Source organism: Lemur catta, chromosome 22, assembly GCF_020740605.2.
Source record: "Lemur catta isolate mLemCat1 chromosome 22, mLemCat1.pri, whole genome shotgun sequence".
In the NCBI taxonomy this organism is placed as follows: domain Eukaryota; kingdom Metazoa; phylum Chordata; class Mammalia; order Primates; family Lemuridae; genus Lemur; species Lemur catta.
Window position 1 is genome coordinate 8,084,213 of NC_059149.1, and position 22,239 is coordinate 8,106,451.

The window sequence follows — 22,239 nt, forward strand, 5'->3', positions numbered from 1 at the left end:
AATGAATGACAAGTATATGAGAAGATACTCAAATCCACTAGACATCGGAAGAAAGCAAATTAAGATGTCAATGACATTAATTAATTTATATCCATCAGGCTGGCAAAAAAGTAAAAAAGCAGTCACATTTATTGCTGGCAGAAACGTGAGGAAAAGATTCATCTCACACGTACAAAAGGAAATATTGACATGCCAACTTTAAAATACAGATTTATTGAAAGATATTTGCTGATTATTGCTAATAAATTTAATATGAATAATATTACAAATATACAGCTATAATTTATATTTAGAAAACTTTTTTAAATGATTCAAAAAATTCATTAGGATAAAATACATGTAACCTACTTTACCAGTCCTTTGTTCAAAGCTCATAATAAAAATATAAACCTTACAAGATAAATCCCATCTCTTTATGAGGTGGTTCAGAGTATTGGCTCTGGAGTTGAGGCCTGAGATGGCTTAACCTCTTAAAACTCTATCTTCATTTTAAAAAGGTTTATAAGCATACAAATAAATGTTAGTAATCTTTTTTATTGCCTGACAACTAGAAAGTGAGCACAATGCCTAAATAATGCACATAATGAATAATTAAAATATGTATAGTCAGAAATGAATAACAATTCCCTAAATTAAGTTACATCATTATCACAGATCTTTGTTTTCTTTCTAGGAATACTTAAACATTATTCTTACATGAATAAATATGCAATATCATGAGGCCTTAGAGTGAGATAAGACTGTTTCCATTCTAAAAATCTATGCAATAATTCATCTGCCCCACCAGCTGTAGAAATCTTATTTTTATCTGACCACAACTCCAATGATGACAGCACAACAGTAACTTTAAATTGGGTGAACATCTAAAAACAGAAGAGATAAATATATGCAAAATTAATGTCATGTTATTTCACAATAACCTAGAAATTCAATGTTTTCACAATTCCATACTCAGTTTATATCAATCACTTAATTTTCCAAAAATATCACATCAAGTTCATGTAAATTACAATTTCAAAACAAAGAATTTTTTATATGATAAGAACAATACTTACTAAATTTACAAGGCCAACAATTTGGATGACTTTATTTGTTACGATCACGCTATCAGAGCCCAAGTAATCATACTGAAAAACATAATTAATTTTATATTTAAATAAAATTTGTTGTACAATATTTTTATATTTATTCTCCATCTACTGTCAGAGATTTGAGGTTGCTTTGGGGTTCAACAGTTCAAAGTAAAACATTAATTAATAAAACATGATTAAAAACTGGATCCTTCATACATTGCTAGCAAAAATGTAAAATGGTATAGCCACTCTCGAAAATAGTTTGGCAACTTCTTTCAAAACAAAGAATGAACTTACTATATGGCCCAACAATTTCACTCCTGGGCATTTATTTCAAAGAAATAAAAACTGATGCCTACACAAAAACCTGTACATGAATGTCCTTAACAGCTTTATTCATAATGGCCAAAAAGTGGAAACAACTCAGTAATTAAATGATTAAACAAACTGTAGTACGTTCCTACTATGGACTAGGACTCAGCAATAAAAAGGAACTGACTGCTGATACATGGAACAGCTTGGCCAAACCTCAAGAGAATTATGCTGAGTGTAAAACAACAATCTTAAAAGGATACATACTGAATGATAACTTTTAAGCAACATCTGTGAAATCATAAAGGAGAACAGCTTAGTGGTTGCCAAGGGCTAAGAAGGGGGAGAGAGGATGGGTGTGACTCTAAAGGGACAGCATAAGACAGTCTTGCAGTGATGGGACTGTTGAGTATCTTTTTTTTTTTTTTTTTGTTGAGTATCTTAATTGTGGTGGAAGTTACACAAAGCTACTTATGGGATACTATTGCATGAATTTACATACACAAATGAGTGTGTGTGTATATCTATATATGCATATATTTGTTGAAACCTAAATAAACTCTGGATTACAATGTCAAACTATGTAAATATATATATATATATATACACATACACACATACATACACACACACATATATATATAGAGAGAGAGAGAGAGAAACTCTCTATAGCAGCGGTCCCCAACCTTTTTGGCACTAGAGACCATTTTCATGAAAGACAATTTTTCCACCGACGGGGGGATGGTTCCAGGATGATTCAAGCACTTTACACTTATTATGCACTTTATTTCTATTATTGTTACATTATAATATATAATGAAATAATTATACAACTCATCATAGGTTGGGGACCCCTGCCCTATAGTATATCATGCCTTGGATGTTCCACAGGACCCTCAAATTATCACAAACTAAACTCATATCTAAAGTAAACATATTCAAAAATAAACTCATCACCTTCCCTCAAAAATCTGTTCCTACTTATATTTTCATTACTTTAGTGAATGGTATCATCTACCACATATCCCACATTTATTATACTACTTGCTCCCTGAGAGCAGAAATTTTTCTCTTTTATTCACTGCTATATCCCCAATAACGAGAACAGCAACTGGTATCTAGACGATGTTCAAAAAATTCGTTAAGTACATGAATAAATCAAATCAATTTACAAGTCCTTCTAATTCAACCTCATCAGTCACTTTTAAAGTTGCCCCTTTATTTTTATTTCTAATACCACGAATTGATAAGTTTTCACCTTGATTACTAGAATAGTCTCTTAAATGGTTCCTTCTTCTCCAATTTTCCCACCAGCAAATCAGCCCCTACACTATTACCAAAATGATGACTCGAAGATGAAAATATAAATAAGTCACTCACCCACTTAAAATATTTCAATGAATCTCCATAACCTTTAGGATAAAAATCCAAATACACTATCAATTCTTTAATTCATCTATTTTTACATCTCTCTTTTAACTCTACATATTAATGAGACTAAATTTCTCATAGCTTCCTGAAAGGAACCTTCTCTCACATTTTTGTGCTCTTGCAAAAGAAGGTTTTGCACAAAATTTTCCTGGGCCCCACCCTCCACCCATTGCTCATTTCTTATATTCATTATGTGACTTACTGTATTAATCATGCCTTCTTATCTTCCTTATTTCTGAAGCTTTGACATCTTGAGGCCTTGCTGACCCTGGAAAGACCACCCCTCTCAGAGCTAGCCAATTCCTAGAGATAATACATGACTGGCCTTGGAGTGTAACTTTCATACACAAGCTACTCAAGCCAGAGCCTACTTTACCAGGCTCTCACACTCAGAGCCACTATTCCCTTGCCCTAATTACCCCAGGGCCAAGAATCAGGTGACCAGGGACAGTGTATACCCCCAGGGCCCACTGGAATTATTCAAACTAGCCATCCTAAACCTACTTACCCAGCTTTGCCTGTTCTTTCTCACTGACACCACAATAGCAGCTCTCGACCACATGTCCCCTTGAGCCTTCTATCTCCTAGATGGCCTTGGTGTCCCTCGTGGCCCTGCATGATGTGGAGTGCTCCCTGCATGGTGTGGAGTGCTCCCTGTATGACGTAGAGTGCTCCCTGCTATTGGAAACTGCAAAGTAACATGCTATCTTTTCAATAGAAATTATCTCCTGATCTGTTGGCCTGAATGTACCTGAATAATAAAATTTGCATTTTAAAACAGCCACTTGCATGCTCTTCTATTAATAACATACCAAGTTACAGTTCTGTGTTTCCATGTCTGCCTCCATTATTAAACTGTGTTTTTATAGTACCATATGCTTCCCTCAATCATGGCACTAAGTTCACTCAGCTACAGTTGTGGATATATAATTTATAAAATCACTGAATAAAATACCAGTATTATTCTTCTTTATATGCCCAACATATAGTAACAGAGATTTTATAGCTGGCTCAATGTTTGTTTTGTTGAAGAATATAGAAATGCATACACAGAGAAGAAATATTTAATCAGCATTATGTGGCTCACATGCCTGGCAATTCAGACGTGAAGTTCTTAAAACAACTCTCAAACTTTATAACATAATTCTAAAACAAAAGAATTTTCATAACCTAAATTGTTCCCAAGAAACTTAGTCATATTTAGTAGAAATAGCTTAATTTGCTCTTAAATATCTCAATTTTCCCTTAAATGTTCCCTTTGCCCTTTTCCCTGTACCTTAATAAATCAAGTATTTTCATATCCTTCTCCAAATCCCTTCTGTCTCTAATCTCAACTCTGTCTTCCTGACAAGCTCAAGCCTAAGAACAGAACTGGTAATGAATACTACTCATATTCTCTGTCGTGTTCCATAGGTGTGACAAATGAATGCTACCATCAGAATAAAACCTGAAAAGTATATTTTCCCCTATTTTCTGAAATCTTTCAAATACTAGAAGAAATAAAGCCATATGCAGTTGACTGCAAACTAAGTTATCACCCCAAGCTTCCAAAGTTCAAAAGCTCTCAAATTGTTTATGGGAATTAAGGATCTAGAGGTGTCTTTAATATCAGGAAAACAATGGACAGGAACAGTGCACTATCAAAAACTGCTTTAAAAAGCTTGACATGATAATGTAAGTACTTCTCATATATGTTTATACTACTACCACTTTTTCCCCAATAAATATTTTATAAGGTAAAACATGCCTTAGATTACACACTGCTCTTCAAGACTTCCTAAAATAGGAATTAAAAGTTTAAAGAATTTCACTTTGACCAAAATCACCATTAAAAGATGGTATGTATGGATTGAGAGAAACCCTGAAAATGTGAAGTACCAGTAAAAAAAGAACCATTTTGTTCTGCAGGATTGTTATATAAAGATTTCAGAATAAAACATTTCTGACAAAACTAATATACTTTTGACTATTTAGTTTTTCAGTCTGCACATTTTCCCACTACTGTTTCTATGACGTTCAAGCAAGAAGATTGGGATAATAAATACATTTGCATCAAATGTTTAAAAGCAAAGAAAAAGCAAAATACATACCAAAGCTTTGTCCACCACAATATGTATTTCTAGATAAAGAGGAAATAAATCTGGAATATCTGATTCCAACTAGAAAAAAAAATAGCAGCATATAAAACTTGAAAATTTTCATAATCTATTTATCATGAACTCTTTATTATTAACACACCACTTACAGGATATTGCAAGGTGTTTGCTTCATACAACTGGTTAATATCAACATAAAGTGCTTTGAGTTTTACGGCAAAGGACGCAAGTAATAAAAACACTGGTTATAAAGTCATAACATATACCTCAGTAGATTTACAGCTTCCAGTTTGTGAACTAAGAACAAAACACCTAGCATTTCTAACCACCTATTTCATTTCAACATCAGAAATAAACTTCTGCTTTATAAATTATACAGGTGTTAAGGACTTTTAAAATGGTTACATTTTTCACTCCTTTCTGTATTCCTGTCCTTCGCAATATGACTTTGCAGTGCCTCCCATCAAGAGGTAAGTCTATTTCCTGTCTCAACCTAGGCTGGGCCTTGGAACTTGCTTGAGCCAGTAAATGCAGTGGAAGCGCTGTTGTGCCAATCCTAAGTCACCTTTCATACCGCCCTCCTGGTCTTGGAACCCCTGCTGTACACATCTAGCCAGTTTCCCAGCTTGTAAGAAACAGTGAGCTCTCACCCACCTTGTTGCCCCAAACAAACAAAACAGGACAACACTTAAAGAAAAAAGCTGCTGAATTCCTGTAAGGGAGCATTGTAGTGCGTGAACATACCCATCTCCCATCCCATCCCCCACATCCAGCTCAGTGGCATCCATGAGGAAGGTAGCCCATGTTCCTGGTGTGGTTTGCTGCTGCCAGAGGAACACATACCAAACTTGTTCTCAAAGAATTATGGCTGTGCGTTTTGAGCTGTGCAGAGGCTCCCTAAAGGATTTGCTCAAGGGCTTTCCTTTGTCCTCCACCTTGAAACTCTCACAGGGCTGGAGAGGACTCCTAGGTGGTGTTTGTGAAAAGCATTTAAAGGCAAATACACTGGCAGCAGCCACCTATAGCAAAGGAAAACCGATGGGACAAGCAGCAGTCACGCTGAAAAGCCCAGGAAGAAAGAGGCTGAGGAAGGATATGGGTGGGAAAATGAGGGCTTTGAAAATCTCTGGCATGTACTGGGAAATACAGAAGGCAACATACAATCCCAGGGCCAGACACATGCTGAGAAAACACTTGAGAAGACACTAACTTTCTCCTGGCTGATCTTTAGGCACTGTGTAAGCAGGATCGAAGGCCAAGGCAGGGAGGTAAACATCTAGAATAAGTGTTGCAGGTGTGCCCAAACAGAGTCCAGCTGTGAAAACCAAAAAAGGTTTTTTTGGTTTGGTTTTTTTTGCTCCAGTCATTTAAGGTAATCTCTGTCAAATCACAAGGTGACAACTTAACTAGCAATATTGTTAACAAAATATTTCTTTACCTTAGAAAAGTCAGTAAACAAACAACCCACAACAAGCACAAATAAAAACAAACCCTAGAGGGGAGTGAGGGCAAATCTGATTTCCAGCATTATCACATCAAAATATCCAAAATGTTCAGTTTTCAACAAAAAGAAATTATGAGACATAAAATTAAACAAGAAAGTATGACCCATTCTTAGGGAAAAAAGAAATAGAAACTGCCCCTAAGGGAGCCCAGACATTGGACTTACTAGACAAAGACTATAAATTAACTGTTTTAAATATGCTCAAACAGCTAAGGAAAACCACGGACAAAGAACTGAAGGAAACCAGAAGAATGATGCAACAATGCATAGAGAATGTCAATAAAAATATGAAAATTATAAAAAAGAAACTGTGGAGCTGAAAAGTACAATAACAAATGAAAATTCACTAGAAGGATTCAGCAACAGAGTTGAGCAGGCAGAAGAAAGATCAGCAAACTTCACAACAATCAATCAAGATTATTCGGTCTGAAAAGCACAATAAAAAACAAATGAAGAAAAATCAACAGAGCTAAGAGACCTGTGGGACGCAATCAAGCAAAATAACATATGCATAATGGGAGTCCCCAGAAGAAGAGAAAAAGAAAGTGAAGAAAGAAAATTTGAGGAAACAATGGGAAAAACTTCCCAAATTTGATGAAAGTCATGAATCTACACATCCAAGAAGCTCAATGAACTCCAAGTAGAATAAACTCAAAGGAATCCACACCAATACACATTATAGTTAAACTATTAAAAGCCAATGATAAAGAGAGAACCTGGAAAACAGCAAGAGAAAGCAGTTCATCACAAACAAGGGATCTTCAATAATAATATCTAATTTCTCATTAAAGAATATGGAGGACAGAGGCAGTGGGATGACATTTAAAGGGCTGAAAGAAAAAAAATCTGTAAACAAAGAATTCTATGTCCAACTTTGGTAACACCTTGATCTCAAACTTCTAGCCTCCAGAACTGTGAAAAAATAAATTCTTGTTGTTTTTTTTTTTTTTTTTTTTTTTGAGACAGAGTGTCACTTTGTTGCCCGGGCTAGAGTGAGTGCCGTGGCATCAGCCTAGCTCACAGCAACCTCAGACTCCTGGGCTTAAGCGATCCTACTGCCTCAGCCTCCCTAGTAGCTGGGACTACAGGCATGAGCCACCATGCCCGGCTAATTTTTTTGTATATATATATTTTTTAGTTGGCCAGATAATTTCTTTCTATTTTTAGTAGAGACGGGGTCTCACTCTTGCTCAGGCTGGTCTCGAACTCCTGACCTCGAGCGATCCACCCGCCTCGGCCTCCCAGAGCTAGGATTACAGGCGTGAGCCACCGCGCCCGGCCTGTTTAAGCCACTCAGTCCGTGGTACTTTCTTATGGCAGCCCTAGTAAACTAATACACTGCCCTACAAGAAATTCTACAGGTAGTCCTTCAGTCCAAAATGAAAGCACACTAGACAGTAACTAGAAGCAATAAGAGAAGTTAAGAACACTGTGAAGGTAAATACATTGGTAAATACAGATGCCAGTATTATTGCATTCTTGCTTTGTAATCCCTCTCTTTTTCCCAGATGATTTAAGAGAAAATGCATAAAACAATAATTATAAATCTATGTTAAGGGAAATGTAATGCATAAAAATATAATTTGTGATAACAACATATAGAAGGTCAATCCATATAGAACCAGAGTTTTTATATACAATGGAAGCTAAGTTGGTATTAATTCAAACTAGAATTGTTATACATTTAAGATGTTAATCGTAATAACCAGGGTAACCACTAAGAAAATAACTAAAATATATACAGAAAAATAAATGAGAAGAGAATCAAAACGATACACTAGAAAAAAATCAACTAAAGAAGGTAGTAAAAGAGGAATTGAGAAACAAAAAGGATCTAAGACATTTAGAAAACAATTAGCAAAATGTGAAAAGTCTTTATCATTAATAATTTTAAATGTAAATGTTAAACTGTCTAAGAGTTAAGTTAAAACTAACTTAAAACAGATTGGTAGAATCTATCTAAAAAACATGATCCAACTGTATAACGTCTACAAGTACTTTAGGTACAAAGACACACATGGGCTCAAGTGAAAGGATGAAAAAATTCCATGTAAATAATAAACAAAAGAAAACTGGGATGGCTATACTAGTATCAGACAAAAATAGACTTTAATTCCAAAATGTTATAAGATAATGAAAGACATTATACATTAATAAACAGGTAAGATTTTTCCCCAGGACTTTGTCCATTTCATTGGATTTTGGGTTGTTTTCACCTAAAGTTGTTCATGACGTACCCATCTTTTCATTAACTAAATGATCTGCAGTGATAGTACCCATTTTATTCCTGATATTCATGTATTACTCATTCCTTTCCTTTTTTGACCAATATCTGCAGGAGTTTTCCACTTTATTGGTCATTTGCAAGCTGCCTTCATCATTTCTATAAGACGCTTGGTTTTAGACTGATTGATTTTCACTCTTATCTTTTTTGGTCCCACCCTTCCTTTCTTTGCTTCTGATTTTCTTTTCCATTTTAACTTCTTAAGGTGGATGCTTTGCTTGTTTATTTCTAGTTTTTCTTCTTTTGCAATATATGCACTTAAGGCCATAAATTTCCCTCTTAACTATCATTTCAGTTTCATCCCACAAGCTTAATAGTATCTTTATCATCTAGTTAAAACTATTTTCAAACTTCCAGTATGATTTCTTCTGTGACCAATGGGTTATTCAGAAGTATTATTTTTATTTCTAATTTTTACTTTTTATACTATTTTTACTTTTTATAAATGCTCCATGTGAATTTAAAATACTAGGGCATATTGCTTAAGATGTGGAAAGCTGGAAAGAGTGTCATACCCAGGTTAACAACAAGAAAAAGCCAACACAAAATCATAACTTTTCTTCAACCCATCTGATAACTAGAGGGCCAGATAACTGAACAAGCTCAAAACTAAGAAAGTAAAATTGCCTCCACAGACAGACGGCACACTAGCCCTTCCTGACTTTGGGAAAACATGCGAGATGTTCAGGGATCACATAAGCAGTTAACATTTAAGTAATACCTTTCAACAAATTGATAAAACCCAAGTGTCAGCCCATGTGTATTAAACTCCTGGAAGCAAAAGACACGAGTGAAATATTTGCCTATTCAGTAAACAACCTCTCAAAGACGCTTTTCTATAGGACCTCACTGGGTATTGCTGAGAATGTCTGGGGAAGGACAAGAGACCCGAGAAAGCCCCTCTCACAGTACAGGCCTGGAGGGAAGTAGCCACCAACACAAGAGGGACAAAAAGCCCTGCCCAGATAGCTCCGCACTAAGTAACAGAAGTCCTAAGCTGCTGTAGGAAAGGCAGAAAACCCTGTTGTCCTCAAAACACAGAGAAAGAAACAGAAAAAAATCTCTCTAACCCTGGGAGAGGGTGAGAAAACTATCTGTGCCCAGGGCATTAGAGCTGCAGTCCCCATCCCCAGGCCACAGACTGGTACCGGTCCATGGCCTGTTAGGAGCCGGGCCACAGCAGGAGGTGAGCAGTGGGTGAGCGAGCAAAGCTTCCTCTGTATGAACAGCCATTCCCCATTGCTGGCATCACTGCGTAAGTTCCGCCTCCCGTCAGATCAGCCGTGGCATTAGATTCTCACAGGAGTTGAACCCTACTGTAAACTGCACGTGCGAGGGATCCAGGCTGCGCACTCCCTGTGAGAATCTAATGCCTGATGATCTCAGGTGGAAATGAGGCGGTGACGTTAGTGCTGGGAAGTAGCTGCAAATACAGATTATCATTAGCAGAGAGGTTTGACTGCACAATACATGTAATGTGCTTGAATCATCCCAAAACCATCCCCCGCCCCATGGAAATACCGTCTTCCCTGAAACCGGTCTCTGGTGCCAAAAATGTTGGGGACCTTTGCATTAGAGGCCTCCTACTGCTGGAGGAGAGGTGGGGTAAGTGAGAAAGTTTCATCCTCAAGACTCAAGCGCATAGACGTTGCCTAAATAATTCAAGACACGGACGACAGAAAATATTCTCCCACTGTCCGCAACCAGGCTAGAAACCACCTATAATAACAAGCAAGCAGCAGAAGGGGCAGGTTCATGGAGAGGTCCTCTCCGAGATACAAGCTCACAAAAAAAGCCTAATACTAAGAGAAAATTAGGGACATTAAAAATAAAAACCTGCCAGCAATCCAATTTCCCCCAAAGCAAAATGTAACACCACAGCAGTTTTAAGCCAGTATTGAACTAAAAGAAACCATGACAACAGCAAAACCCAAACCCTCTGAGCTCTTAACCACATTGACTCGATGTCCCACAATAAAGGCCTAGCAGAAGAGGTGTGCCCATTTCCAGTAATAAATACTACTTACCTTAGTCTGTGCTGTCCTAGATGTAATGTTTGGCTTTGCACAAAAAAATCATAAGGCCAAAAGAAAATATAAGAGAAGAGGTATGTACTCTCGAGAAACAAGGTAATCAACAGAACAAGATTCAAATATAACCCAGAAACTATAATTATCACCTAATTTCAAATAACAATTATTAATATGTTAAATTCTCTAGGAAAAAATGTTGACATCTCTCATGAAAAGATAGGAATTGCAGCAAAGATAAAAACTGTAAGAAACAATCATATTTGAATGCTAGAAATAAAAAAAAGAACAGCAGAGGTAAAAGATGCTTTTTCAGGGGGCTCAGGAGTAGACATGACATAGCTGAGGAAAGAATCTGTGAACCTGAATATATGTCAATAGAAATTACGTGAACTGATATACAAAGAGAAAAAAGTAGAGGGTGGAGAACAGAGCATCCATGAGCTGTGGGATATTATCGAATGCTCTATTAATAACATACTTGTAATCTAAAAAGGAAAGGTGAGGAAGAGGGAGGGAGGAAGGCATTGAGAGAGAGAATAATGATTACCAAAAACAAATAAAACAAAAATGGATACTTCATATTCAAACTGGTGAAAGCCAAAGATAAAGAGAAATCTTGAAGGCAGCCAGAGCAAAAGGAAAAATTACATACAAAGGAACAAAGAAAAGACTTACAGAATTCTCTTCAGAAACCATGCAAGCCAAAAGACAATGAAGTGACAACTTGAGAGTGTTCAAAGAAAAACACTGTCTTCCTAGATTCACTACCCAGCAAGAACATATTTCAAACACGAAGAATAAATGCTTTTTCATACAAACAATAACTCAAAGAAAACAATATAAGCAGACCTGCACAAGGAGTGTTAAAGGCTGTTCTTCTGAGAAAAGCCATGCACTTTACATTTATCAACATTACCCTTTTCCTGGATAATGCAAGAAACACAGATCACTTTAACTCTGTTTATATCTTGATAGTTTATATGCATTTCTTATTGGATATTTTAATTCTCTACGTTTTTAACCATAAAAATTATTGTTTTTCTACATAATCAATGTTCCTTTACATTGACACATACCTATCACTCATTTTGCTGCTTATTATCCCTTCCAACATTTAGACCATCCTTCAAGAGTTATTTTCCTTCTGCCTAAAGACTATCCTCCAAAAAAATTTTAGTGAAAGGTTGTTTCTGGTAAAGTCTCTCATTTTTTGTTTGTTGAAAATATAATTCATTTTTCCTTTATTTGTGAAGAATGCTTTATTGGCATATTAAAATCCAAGTTGGCAGTTATTACCTTCAGCATATTGAAATGACATTTATGTTCTCTTTCAAATTTCTTGCTCTTGTTAAAAAGTCAGCTCTTAGTCTGTTATCCTTTTGAGAACTAACCATTTTCTTTGTTAGTCTCCAATGTTTTTCATTGTGCCTGCATTTCCTGCAGTTTCACTATGAAATATAATAGTGTAATTCTTTTAATTAATCTTGCTTGGCATTTATCACATTTCTTGAATCTGAGGATGTGTATCTTTCATCAGCTCTGGAAAATTCTCAATCCAATTCTTATCAAAATTGCCTTTGACCCATTTTCTTTCTCTCCTCTCCTGAGATTCTAATTACTTTTCATTATATCTTCTTTTTCTCTTAGCCTCATATATATTTTCCATATTTTTCTCTTAACAGCATTCTGGATACTTTTATATTTCTTCTGAGATGTCTTACAGTTCACTAATTCTCTCTGCAGTTGTGTCTAAGCTGCTGTTAAACACATTTTCTGAGTTCTTTTGGTTATTTATTTTTAGAATTTCTAGATGGTTTTTTAAAAATACATTCCGTCACTTCTTCAGTTTTCAGTTTAAAACAGCATGGTACTGGCACAAGAACAGAGACATAGATCAATGGATCAGAACACAGAACCCAGATATGAATCCATCCTCCTATTGCCATCTGAGCTTTGACAAAGCAGACAAAAACATACACTGGGAAAAGAATCCCTATTCAATAAACGGTGCTAGGAAAATCAGATAGCCACATCTAGAAGACTGAAACAGGATCTGCACCTCTCATCACTCACAAAAATTAATTCATTGTGGATAACAGACTTAAACCTAAGGCATGAAACTATAAGAATTCTAGAAGAAAATATTGCACAAACTTTTATAGATGTCAGCCTAGTCAAAGAATTTATAAGGAAGACCCCAAAAGCAATCACAGCAACAACAAAAATAAATAAATGGGACCTGATCAAATTCAAAAGCTATTCATAGCCCAGGATACAATCAATAGAGCCAATAAACAACCTATAGAATGACAGAAAATATTTGCATGCCGTATATCCGATAAAGGCTGATAACCAGAATCTACAAAGAACTCAAGCAAATCAGCAAGAAAAAAACCAAACAACCCATTAAAAAGTGAACAGAAACTTTTCAAAAGAAGATAGACTAATGGCCAACAAACACATTAAAAAATGATCAACATCTTTAATCATCAAGGACATCCAAATCAAAACCACAATGAGATATCACCTAACTCCAGTGACAATGGCTTTTATCAAAAAGCAACAAAACAAGAGATGCTAGCAAGGATGTAGAGAAAAAAGTACACTTATATACTGTTGGTAGAACTGCAAACTAGTACAACCTCTATGGAAAGTAATATGGAGATACCTTCAAGAACTAAAAGTGAACTACCATTTGATCCAGCAATCCCACTATTGGGTATTCACCCAAAGGAAAAAAATACTTTCTATAAAAAAGACACCTGCACTTGAATGTTTATGGCAGCACAATTCACAATTACAAAGATGTGGAGACAACCCAAGTCCCCATCAATACATGAGGGGATTAATAACTTGTGGCATGTGTTTACCATGGAGTACTACTCAACCATAAGAAAAAATGACAAACTACCTCTTATATTATCCTGGATGGAGCCGGAGCCCATTCTTCTAATTGAAGTATCACAAGAATGGAAAAACAAACACCACATGTACTCACCATTAAATTGGTAATAATTGATCAACACTAACGTGGTCATATGAGAAGTAACATTCAGCAGGTATTAGGCAAGTGGGAGGGGGTAGCAAGGGCTGGGTAAATTTACACCTAACAGGTGCAATGTGCACTGTCTGGGGGATGGGTACTCCTGTAGCTCTGACTTGGGCAGTGCAAAGGCAATTTATGTAATCAAAGTATTTGGTACCCCCATAATATTCTGAAATGCAAAAAAAGACACCTGCACTGGAATGTTTATAGCAGCTCTTTTTACTTTGAATTCACAATCTGAAAGATGTGGAAACAACCCAAGTGCCAATTAATACATGAGTGGATTAATAAAATGTGGTATATGTATACCTTGGAGCCATAAAAAAATGGTAATCTAGTATCTTTTGTAACAACCTGGATGGAAACGGAGAGCATTCTTCTTAGTGAAGTATCGCAAAAATGGAAAAACAAACACCACATGTTCTCAATACTACATTGGAACTAATCAATCAACACTTATGTGCACATATGGAAGGAAGACTCAAGCGAAATCAAGTAGGTGAGAGGGGGGAGGAGGGCATAGGTAAATTCACACCTAACGGGTACAATGCACACTAACTGGATGAAGGGCACACTTATAACTTTGACTCAAACTGTACAAAAGCAAATTATGTAACCAAAAGGTGTGCAGCCCAGTAAAATTCTCAAATAAAAAAAAACTAATATAAAGTGAGTCATAAAAAGTAAACAATAGATTAGTGCAAGAAGAAAAGGTGATATATGGTTTCAAGGAAATTGTTAAGAAAAGATGAGGATGTTCACAAGGAAAAGATATTTGCTACAGCTATACCATAGTCTAATAAATTCATTTTTAAAATAAATAGAGGCAATAACTGCTTTAAAACTAGTAATAAAATATATACAACTTACTTTTTCACTTATAAAAATGTTATAATCCATTGGGTTTTTTTCTATGCTGCTGTTATTGTTGTTAAAAATTGAAAATTCATTGTTTTCCTCCCCTAATTTATAAAGAAGATGCTGAAATTCAATTGCAGATTCCAGAGGCTCAATTCCATAAGAAACATTTTCAAGTTGCAGTATTCCTCTGTAAAATTAAGGATAAAATTTTAAGTGCTTTTAATCAAATCTATATTATGAAACTCTGACAAAATCCAAAAGAAAAAAGTGACAAAGATATAAAACATTTTGAGTCCAGTACTTTGATCCAAACTCTGTCTTAGAGAGGATTCTGAAGAGAAAAAACATTACCCTAATCCACAAAACCAACTTTTCATTTCTTTGTTTTTATAGTTACAAAAGCAGGAGAAATTACCTTATCAATTGCTAGATGTACAAGCATACACTATTACAGTGATCAAGTGCTAATAATTCCTGTTTTCCAAGTCAGTAACTTAACTATCTTAAACATAGCTCCTCCCCCTCTTGTAGTGAAGAATGTTCAATTGTCATTTCTGTGGTTAAGAAAAAATAAGAGAGCAAAGAGGCCAGGAAATCTAAACCTTTGAGGGAATTACAAATATCTCTGTCAGTGAAGAAACGAGGAAAAATAAAAGAATTAGAAACATGTTCAAAGGAGGATATCACTGAATAATCTCCACATAGGAATCCTCTTCCAGCTCCACACTTAATATGAACACAACAAATTGACAGCAACCAAATAGCATAACTATGATGTTCCGTAATCAATGGTGGAAAATAAATAACCTCAGTCCAGAACACGTGCTGAGTGTGACAACAGAATTCGGATATCCTTCAATATTTCCTTGATAGTAGCATTGAGTCTGGAAAAGAAAAAAAGTATGGTTACTTAGGAATTGACAAAACATTGTAATGATTTCCTACTTCTATATTGATAGAAACTTCCTGAATGTTTTTGACAGGCTACACTGTAGTCTATAACAGTATGAGTAAAGTGACATTCAGACATGTTGAGTGAAAGAGTACATACTGTATGATATATGCAGTCTGAGAACAGGCAAAATTACTTAATGGTGATAGAAGTCAGCCTTGTGCTATGTTTAGGGGGGATTTGATTGATGTGTGTAGGAGCTAGAGACCTTCTATATCTTGATCTGAATTTTATCAAGTGTACACTTAAGGCTTGTGTCCTTTACTACATATGTGTTCTATCTCAATTATTAAAAATTGTTTATAAAGAAATAAAAAAGAAAGTCTCCCCATACCTGCCACTTTTGCTATATGAACTACTCTTTTTAGATTATGATTTGGGGTTACTATTTTATACTCTGCATCCAAAGCATTATCTCATGTTACATAAAATTATTTTCCAATATATAAATTTAGGTCATCAATTAAAAGACAAAGATTGTAGATCTGTATTTCTTTAAAAATCTAATATGCTGCTAAAAAGAAGCATATAAAAATACAATAACACAGAAGATTGAAGGGCTGGATGCCAACACAAACCAAAACGATGACTCTGAAGCTATATTAATACAGGAAATGTGGACTTTAATGCAAGAAGCACTACTAGAGATAAAGATGGAAGTTTCATGACAAGGGTTTTTCAATTCACCAGGAAGATACAAATATTCCAAACTGGTATTAACTTAATAACACAGCTTCAAAATATATAAAGCCAAAATTAAAAGAATAGTAAAAATAGAAAAATATACAATTATAAAAAAGATTTTTAAACCTAATTTTTCTCAGTAACTGATAAAATCAAGCATTCAAAATCTACAGAAGGTTTGAACAACATGGTTAGTAAATGATCTAATTAATACATGTAGAACACTATACCTAAAATCTTTAGAATACACTTTCTAAAGATACACATAATATTTACAAAAATGAAACCCAATTCTGGGCAATAAAGTGAGACTCAACATATTTCAACAGATTGAAACTGCACAGTTTGGCCTCTGACCACAGTACAATCAAGCTAGAGATATAGAGAGTAGCAAATGTCTCAGAAATAAAGATTACATAATGTCCAAGATTCAATGGTGTTATAAATTTGGTATAAATAAATATAAGATTTGTTGTAAAAACACACTGCTTTATGATGGAACTAAGAAATAAAAACATAAAATGAAAGTACTTATTTAATGTAAAAAGTGCTTTTTAAAAATCTATAAAACATAGAACTTAAATCTTACCTCAATATTTGAAGAATGAGAATTCAAAGATCCTTGATTATACAAATAAACCATAAAATTATCTGCTACGAAATATCTGAATATAAAAAAGAGTGCGAAAATGTTTTAAATTATTCTTTTTGAAACATATAAAGCAACAGTCAGTAAACTGACTAAGCCAAACTCTGACCCACCTTCTCTTTTGTAAATAAAGTTTTATTGGAACACAGATACACTCATCCACTTACATGTTATCATGGCTGTTTTCTTGCTACAAGAACAGAGAGATTGAGTGGTTTTGACAAAAACCATGTGGCCCTCAAAACCTAAAATATTTACTATCTGGACCTTTAAAAGAAGTTTATCAACCTCTGCTTCAATCTCTTCTTCAGTATAAATGATACCACTTCCTCCTGGTTTCCTTTGTGTGTTTCCTTCTCATTTTATCAAGTCCCTTTACTTGGATCCTTCCTTCATCCCTTAAATGTTTCCACAGCATTCAGTACTAGGTTGTTTTTCCTTCTCACCTTTAACACCCCACCTCTATAGATTTATATTGTTCATTTCTGTGGCTTCATTTGCTACCTATATAGGAAGATGGCCTGAATTACTATAGCTTTGTGGTATATTTTGACATCAGGCAGTGTGATGCCTCCAGCTTTGTATTTTCTGGCCAAGATTACTTTGGCTATTCATGGTCTTTGGTAATTCCATAGGAATTTTAGAATTACTTTTTCTATTTCTGTGAAAAATGTCACTGGAATTTTGATAGGGTTTGTATTGAGCCTGTAGACTACTTTGGACAGTATGTGCATTTTAACTATATTAATTCTTTCAATCATTAACATAGGGTATTTTTCCATTGATGTCTTCCTCAATTCCTTTCATCAGTGTTCTATAGTTTTCAGTGCACAATTCTTTCACATTCTTGGTTAAATTTATTCCTAAGTATTTTATTTTTTGTAGCTATTATAAACGGGGTTGTTTTCTTGAATTCTTTTTTGAATAGTTTATTATTAATGCATAGAAATGCTACTGATTTGTATATCCTACAACTTTATTGAATTCATTTATTGGTTCTAATAGTATTTTGGTATAGTTTTTTAGGGTTTTTATATATTTTATATATATATATATGCATACACATACATAAAAGATCATGTCATCTGCAAACAGGAACAATTTAACATCTTTCTTTCCAATCAGGATGACTTTTATTTCTTCTTCTTTCCTAATTGCTCTGGCTAGAACTTCCAATACTACGTTAAATAGAAGTAGTGAGAGTGGGCATCTTTGTCTTGTTCCTGATATTAGATGAAAAGCTTCAACTTTTCATCACTGAATATTATTTATGTTAGCTGTGGCTCTGTCATAGATTGCCTTTACTGTGTTGAGGTACATTCCTTCTATACATAATGAGAGTTTTTATAATGAAAGAATGCTGAAACCACACTTTTTCCCCATGTTCTAAACTAAACATTTCCCCTGGGATGTCCCACAAGCACATCATAACCAGCTACTTCGAGAATGAGCCCATATTTCCCTTGACTCAGATGATGTCCTTCTCCCTCTACCCTACCAAATCCCCGCCACCACTATGTTTAATCTATTAATAAATCTTTTATTCTGCCACATCAGCACTTCTCACAAACAAACTAAAATTCCCTACCTCTACACAGTCAGAGTTCTGCTTCCCATTATTTCTCGTCTAAAGCTATTTGCAATAACTTCCTAATGGTCATTAGGCTGTCATAATAATTATGCAGGTAATTTCCCAAAACAATATACATTTGCCCTATCCATTTCCCAAGCTCCAGTTCCTACATTTCTTAACAATGTGTATAGTCATAATAAGATGTTCAAATGCAGTGAGAGCTCCCTCACTTTCCCTCTTACACTCTTCAAAAATTCTTTGCGTTATCATACACCGTATTCTTCTTCTCTTCTGTCTAAAAGAGTGAGTCAACCCTTTCTTTGGGAGAATTCTTTAGTATCTTACACAATGAATTACTTATTTACACCATTCATCTCTTTTTCTCACTTTAAGAAACTTCCCCTCAGCCACAAAAACACTTCCTGTCTTTTCTTAAGTCTTAAGAAACATTCATCTAAGCCTCTTCTTTCTCTGCCCAATGTTCTCGAAAAAGTTATTTTTACTTGCTACCTCCAGTTTTGCATAATTCACCTCTCCTGAATACCATGTAATCTAGTTCTATCCCCAAAATTTAACTGAAGCTGTCCTCTTGACTGTCACAAATGCCTTCCAAGCCAGCCTTTCTCAGCTGGCTTTCCATCAGAGAATTAAACCCTACAGAAAACTACTTCAGTGATTTTCTTAATTCTCTAAAAAGTGGCCCATAGCTAGGACTATTCTCCATAAACTATTCACCAGCTCTCCAACAGTGTAAGATCAAATTTCTATAGTAAATCCCAACTCCCTATCCTTCATGGTGGTCCCACCTCTCTGGTGAAACCCTCACTGACACGATCAGTCACAGATTTACTTCTTTTTGTGACATCCTGCCCTGAGTATAAAGCTCCTGCTGGTCCCGCCAACTTAATATCATATAGACCAGTATTCAGGAGATGAGTGCATATTTCTTCTGTTCCTAACTTCCATTTACAAAAGACTACCTGAGCCGTTAGAACCAAAAGTTTAATTAAGTCACAGGAGAGCATTTGTTCACCTGAGAAAACTAAAAATTTAAATAACAAATTTATTTATTTTTCTCCATACTCCTTTTTCTATTATAAGTAAACAGCTTCATAGAAATAAAATGAAATCCAAAAATAAAAAATAAAAAATTACCTTTGCTTAAGGTGCACAGTATATGGTCTCTCATCTATTGGAATAATATAGGATATCTGCTCCTAGAGAATCCAGAACAACTGAGAGTGAAGACAATGTTAATATTAAGAAGCTAAAGAATAATTTATATCAATTAATCCCTCCAAACAATGCTTAAAATGTCTTTATTAAAATGTCTTAATTAAATGTTATATATGATTTAAATCTGCAACAAATGACCAAAAAAATAACATTTACTTTATAATCCTTTCTTACTATTTCCTCAAAAATAAACCCAACCTGAGGATTTACATAGGATTAGAAATCTACATGTAACTAAATTGTAAATTCTTAGGAAACAATAGACCATGTGCTATGCTATAATGCTTATTTAGGTATTCTACATCAGTGAAGATTACTCTATCAGGCACAAGAATTATTTAATCATTTCCTTAAAAATCCTCCTAAGATGTATTGCCTGTTCCCTATATTCGTAAGTAGAAGATTATTCAACAAAATTTGACATGGTCTTTTATTCTATCACTACTGATTTCAAGTCAGAACATGGATGACAACAGGCTGGAAAATCTGTAATTCAGTGAACCTGAGTGATGGCATTCTATCCAGCAAGAGGGAGCATGTGAAATGCAAGAGTTAGAGCATCAGTGAAAAGAAAAATTAGTTAAAGCATATAAAAATGAAAAGGATATAAATATCAAAACATAGAAAAAGTACAGAAAAAGATAAGCATTCAAGGATCTCTGAAAATAAGAAAGCAACCAGGATACTGTACAGATCAAAGAAGAATGAGGCAGGTAGTTACCCAGTCAAAAATGAAACCAGAAGATTAACATCATTAGCGATAAATCAAGTTGATATAATCCCTCCCTTCCACTCCCCCAACCCCTACCGATATAATGTAATGAGAAGAGTACTTTTCACCTCCACAGTAATCTTCCCTAAAACTCACTAATCAGGAGAAAATATCAGACCAACCCAAATTCATGGGTATTCTACAATATACCTGACCAACTGTCAAGGTCATGAAAAACAAGAAAAGAATGAGAAACAGAGTAAAGGGCACTGGGAAGACATGCAATGTAGTTTCCTGGGCTGGATCCTGGAGCAGAAAAAGGATATTAGAGGAAAAATTGTTGAAATGCAATAAAAATAGTTTGCTGACTAGTTAAGTACCAATGTTAATTTCTTATATTTAACAAATGTAAGGTATCGACATGGCTATATAAGATTTAACATTAGGGAAAACTAAACGGTATACAAAAACTCTCGGTTAATATCTTTGCAATTTTTCTGTAAGTCTAAAATTATTCCAGAATTGTTAAAGATTATTTTCAAATAAAGGAAAACCAAAAATACATTGAGGAAAGAAGCAAAACAGGCATGTGTCAGATATAAGGCAGAAATACCAAAAAGAAGATCTTTATACTAAAGTAGCAGAGTATCCTACTTTTAAAATTTGCATTGGTGAGAAAATAGTTCCTTACTGAGTCTGATCTGAATGTGATAACTAAACACAGATCCTGGAACATCTTTATCATTTTTTAAAGTAAACTTGATCTGTAAGTAGTTACCCTACACAGTCCTTGGATGAATATTTTGTTTTCTCAAAACAAAAACCTATTATAGTAATTAATTAAGATGTTAGTGTACCAAGGAATACGTCAACTATACTAAGGGAGTTATTATGAAATGCCTTTTATTTTCAGGCTATATAGAGAAATTGGGGTAGATCTCTAAAGAGTGTAGAGGGTTGATTAATGGTATTGAAAAAGTATGGTAAATTTTTGTTTTAATTTCTATAATAGGCAAACGATCTACTTTTGATGATTAAGCAGTTTCATCCCTGAGACATCATCAAGATGGCAGAGCGAGGCCACTCACCTCTACAAAGAAGTACTAAAACAGTGATCAGATAACCACATATCAATCAGAGCATCTAAGAGAGAAAACTGGGATTCAGCAGGGAAATGACAGGGAATCTCTAATGCACAAAAACAGAGGGAAGTAAAGAAGCAGCCAGCCTGGTTGGGATTGGCTCAGAACCAGAAGGAATTCCCCCCTGCAGGGAAAAGGTAAGTGAGAGATCCCCAACAGTCCACTTTCCCACCAGAGATGCACACAGTACTAGCCACAAGAGAGTCCCTCAAGCCTCATAGGCCCTGAGCCTAGTACAGGGAGCTGCCTGGACTCCACACAACTTAATTGTTCCAGAGAGGGAATTCGCACTGGGTCGCACTTGTCCTGAGACCCAGGCAGAGGTAACACGATAACATCTTGAGAGCCCACTCCCAGAGACAGCACCATGCCATGGAGCCCAATAGCCCCTGCATCTCCACACCCCTGGAGTCCACCTGACATCCTCCAGTGTCCACCCAGAGGGCTACAGCACTGCAACACCAGCTGGAACAGGTGGCGTGGCTGAGTCCCCAGCATTCTAGCCCATGCAGTGTCCTACATCCTAAGGAACAGGCAGTGCAGCACAGAGGAAGGCTGTCCCCAGGACAAAGGAAACTGAAGCACATGCTCACCAAGGCCTAAGAGCTGCATACCTGGGGCTGCTGCCGCTGACACCAATCCCATGCCCTC

At 35.4% G+C, this 22,239-nt stretch overlaps 1 protein-coding gene across 1 annotated transcript in view; it reads right to left on the reverse strand.

Moving 5' to 3' along the window:
- Positions 1–22,239, reverse strand: part of ADAM32 (ADAM metallopeptidase domain 32) — a 123,717-nt gene that overhangs the window by 77,100 nt on the left and 24,378 nt on the right. The window contains exons 3-9 of the mRNA XM_045535375.1: positions 19,654–19,715; positions 16,866–16,941; positions 15,448–15,524; positions 14,650–14,827; positions 4,907–4,975; positions 1,056–1,127; positions 697–863 (exon numbers count right to left, since the gene is read on the reverse strand). Coding sequence (XP_045391331.1) covers positions 697–863; positions 1,056–1,127; positions 4,907–4,975; positions 14,650–14,827; positions 15,448–15,524; positions 16,866–16,941; positions 19,654–19,715 — 701 coding nt within the window. The remainder of the gene's footprint in view (positions 1–696; positions 864–1,055; positions 1,128–4,906; positions 4,976–14,649; positions 14,828–15,447; positions 15,525–16,865; positions 16,942–19,653; positions 19,716–22,239) is intronic.